The 3,421-nt window shown below is 41.7% G+C and overlaps 1 protein-coding gene across 1 annotated transcript; it reads right to left on the bottom strand.

Moving 5' to 3' along the window:
• Positions 1–1,910: 1,910 nt before the first annotated feature.
• Positions 1,911–2,870, bottom strand: LOC123160662 (glutathione S-transferase T3). The gene is made up of 2 exons (XM_044578495.1): positions 2,649–2,870; positions 1,911–2,483 (listed from the first exon to the last, which is right to left on the bottom strand). The coding sequence occupies exons 1-2, from the start codon at positions 2,868–2,870 to the stop codon at positions 1,911–1,913; spliced, it is 795 nt and encodes a 264-aa protein (XP_044434430.1).
• Positions 2,871–3,421: the final 551 nt, after the last annotated feature.

Here is a 3,421-nt window from a genome sequence, read left to right as displayed (position 1 = left end):
CCATCTCCACTTGCCATCTTCTTTTCGGTAATCATGGGTGGTTGGTGCGTCGACAAGGGAAGTTCGGTGAAAGTTGCTGCTCTTCGAGTGATCGGTGTTGGTCGAGACGCGGCTTTGTTGCTCTGGTTAGAGCATCTCTAGTGGATGGTGTAAATTTGGACGTGGATATCTCCATATACACGTCCATATACACCTTGCTAAAATATACACCTCTCAGTTTTTCAGTGGAACGTGTAAATTTGGACGTGTATATTCCAACGGCTATATTTTCAAACGGCTATATTTTCAACGGTCGTATTTCTAGTCTATATAAACCACCCCTACCATCTCTCTTCTAGCACTTCTATCTGTGACTTCTCTTCTCACGTAGATTTCTCTATCGTCTCTCACGCAACACAATGACCGCATCCACTTTGGACATGAGTTCTTCGTCATCTTCATCTGGCGACGATGAACTCATACTTGCAGCATTCGCCGAGCACGAGGAGGAAGAGAGGATGAACGCTCGACGCCATGGCGGTTCCAAGCATGGCGTCAAACAATCAATCGAGGAAGAGATGCCGGATTTGTTCTTCTGCGGGACGACTACTTCAAAGAAGTTCCTCGCTATCCCGAACATTTGTTTCGACGAAGGTTCGTAATTACTACACTTCTCTGCTTTAGCCCTTTTTTCATTTCCCTGTCTCATTTACTTTTTATGCATAGATTTAGGATGTCCCGTAATTTGTTCAAACGCATAGCCGATGGTATACTTGAGCATGATTATGATGGTTATTTTACTCAAAAAAGAAGTGCTTCTGGAGCTCTTGGGTTACATCCTCTGCAAAAGATTACCGCGGCAATGCGGATGCTAACATATGGAATAGCAGCTGATGGTGCTGATGAGTACATCCGGTCCGCTGAGGCTACTAATTTAGAGTCTTGCAAGAAATTTGTGATCAAAGTTTGTGAAGTTTTTGGGGAAAGGTACCTGAGATCTCCAAATGAAGAAGACATTGCTAGGTTACTTGCAATAGGGGAGGAAAGAGGATTTCCTGGTATGTTAGGGAGCATAGATTGCATGCACTGGGGTTGGAAAAATTGCCCCCAAAAATGGCATGGCATGTTTAAAGGCCATGTCAGCGAGCCCACTATGATCTTGGAAGCAGTTGCTTCACAAGATCTTTGGATTTGGCATGCTTATTTTGGTTTACCAGGGTCTCTGAATGATATAAATGTTCTTCAACGTTCTCCTGTTTTTACAAAGCTAGCTGAAGGCCAAACTCCTCCAGTGAATTATAGCATCAATGGCCATCAGTACACAATGGGGTATTACCTTGCAGATGGTATCTATCCACGGTGGGCAACATTTGTGAAGAGCATACCAGCTCCAGATACCAGAAAACATAAAACTTTTGCCAAGAGGCAAGAGGGGGCTAGGAAAGATGTGGAACGAGCCTTTGGAGTTCTTCAATCCCGTTTTGCCATTGTTCGTGGACCTGCTAAAGGATGGAAACGTAAAGAAATCGGTGATGTCATGAAAGCTTGTGTCATAATGCACAATATGATAGTTGAAGAGGAGCGACAAACTGGTCGGCAAAGCTGCACTTTTGAGGCAATGGGAGAAAGAGTCACGGTCTCTCATACTCATGCGGAACAACTGAGCTCTTTTATTCAGATGACTCACCGGATTAGAAATCAAGGTGAACATGATCAGCTTAAACTTGATCTAATTGACCATGTGTGGCAAAAGTTTGGAAACGAGTGATGTCCTAGTTATAAGTCTGTAATCCATTTCTTTTCATCTAGTTTTAATTTATGCAATGAGTGATGTAATCCATGAATTTGTAGTTATCAAATAGTTCATACAGCAACTAGCGGAAAGCAGTAAATAGTTTATATAGCTCACATATCAAATAGCTCACATTACTCTAGGCCTCGAGCAGGATCTCATTCTGCTTAGCTTGGTAGAACTGCTTTTGCACATCAGTCATACCACTAGTGTCGAGCAGCATGACCCTCTCATCTAATTCAAACTGTCTCCGTGCATCCTCCCTCTCGTTTCGTGCATCCTCCTTCTTTCTGAGTGCAATCTCCTTTTTTTGCAATTCAAATTGCTGTGCATGGCGAGCATTTCTTGCCGCTTCTTTGATCTCATCCTTCTCTTGCTTTGCTGCCCACACAGTTTCTAATGACAGCTTGCAAGCATTCTCATCAGTTTTACCTCTCTTGTCCTTCTTAACACCATCAGGTCTTTTCTCATGTTCAAGAGCATCAGTATGTATCGAGGTTGCATCAGTGCGTACTGAGGATGCATCGGACGGATCATTGGTGGCTGTGCCTGGACTTCCATCAATGGTCTTCTTTTGTTTCTTAAGAGAAGTTTCAAGTTCTCTTGTCTGCCACTTTGGATACTTTGCAAACTCTATATAGCAATGCATCAATGTGAAAGGCCGTTTTTTTTTAACATCCATTTCCTTGAACAGAATGTGTGCATCGTTTGTCTGCACATATAAATATTTGTTAACAAATGCACAACACATATAGAATATTGCACATCACATATAGAAGTACAAGATAGGCAACCACATATACAAATGCACAACACATATAGAATATTGCACATCACATATTGCACATCACATATAGAAGTAGAATATTGTGCATACCTTTTCTGCTATAGTCCTTCCACTTTCTTCCTTATTTAAAATCTGCTGAAGGCAACCACAAAATTTGGAGGTCTCTCTGTTAATCAATGTGTAACGGCAATTGATTGCATTAGGATTACGCTCCGGCCATGACGATTCCTTGTGTGTGTTGTAGTACTCTGAAATTCTAGCCCAATAAGCATCTCGGTTTTCCCAACAATATCCAAACTTGTTTTTGCCCATGCTGCTATGAGAACCTTGTCCTCATCACTAGACCAATTTTTTCCTTTGTTGGATTTTCCTTTCTCTATTATTGCAGAACGTTGCTGCGTTGATGGTGTTGCTTGATGCTGAGTTGATGGAGTTGCCTGCTCTCCAATTGGACTTTCTGGTTGTGTTTGCGTGTAACCAAAACCAAGGGTGTCCAAGAAGCTTTGGTCAGCATCCATCTGCAAGCAACCAATAGTACCTCTGAAGAAAACAAACAGCTATTGTAAACATTAAGTCATGGTAGTGTGCGCCGAAACAATTACAGTATAGGAACAAACACACAAGAGTAACTCGGTTACTAGAGGACTGTAAAAAAAAAGTCTTGTACATCTGTGTGCTATACATTTACATGCAGGGAAGAAATTATAGAAGGAATAAGGGTATGAAATTACCCAACTTAGACAATGAAAAAGGATGTGTTACTACAGTAGTTACAGTTCTAAGGAAAGGGAGTTACAGTTAACGTCGTCAGGTACTGTAACATAACATAGGCGCAAATTACAAAGGCTGACAGAGCGACAAAT

Source organism: Triticum aestivum, chromosome 1D (genome assembly GCF_018294505.1).
Source record: "Triticum aestivum cultivar Chinese Spring chromosome 1D, IWGSC CS RefSeq v2.1, whole genome shotgun sequence".
NCBI lineage: Eukaryota > Viridiplantae > Streptophyta > Magnoliopsida > Poales > Poaceae > Triticum > Triticum aestivum.
Note: the sequence above shows the minus strand (reverse complement) of the source record. Positions and strands in the feature narration are given on the sequence as shown.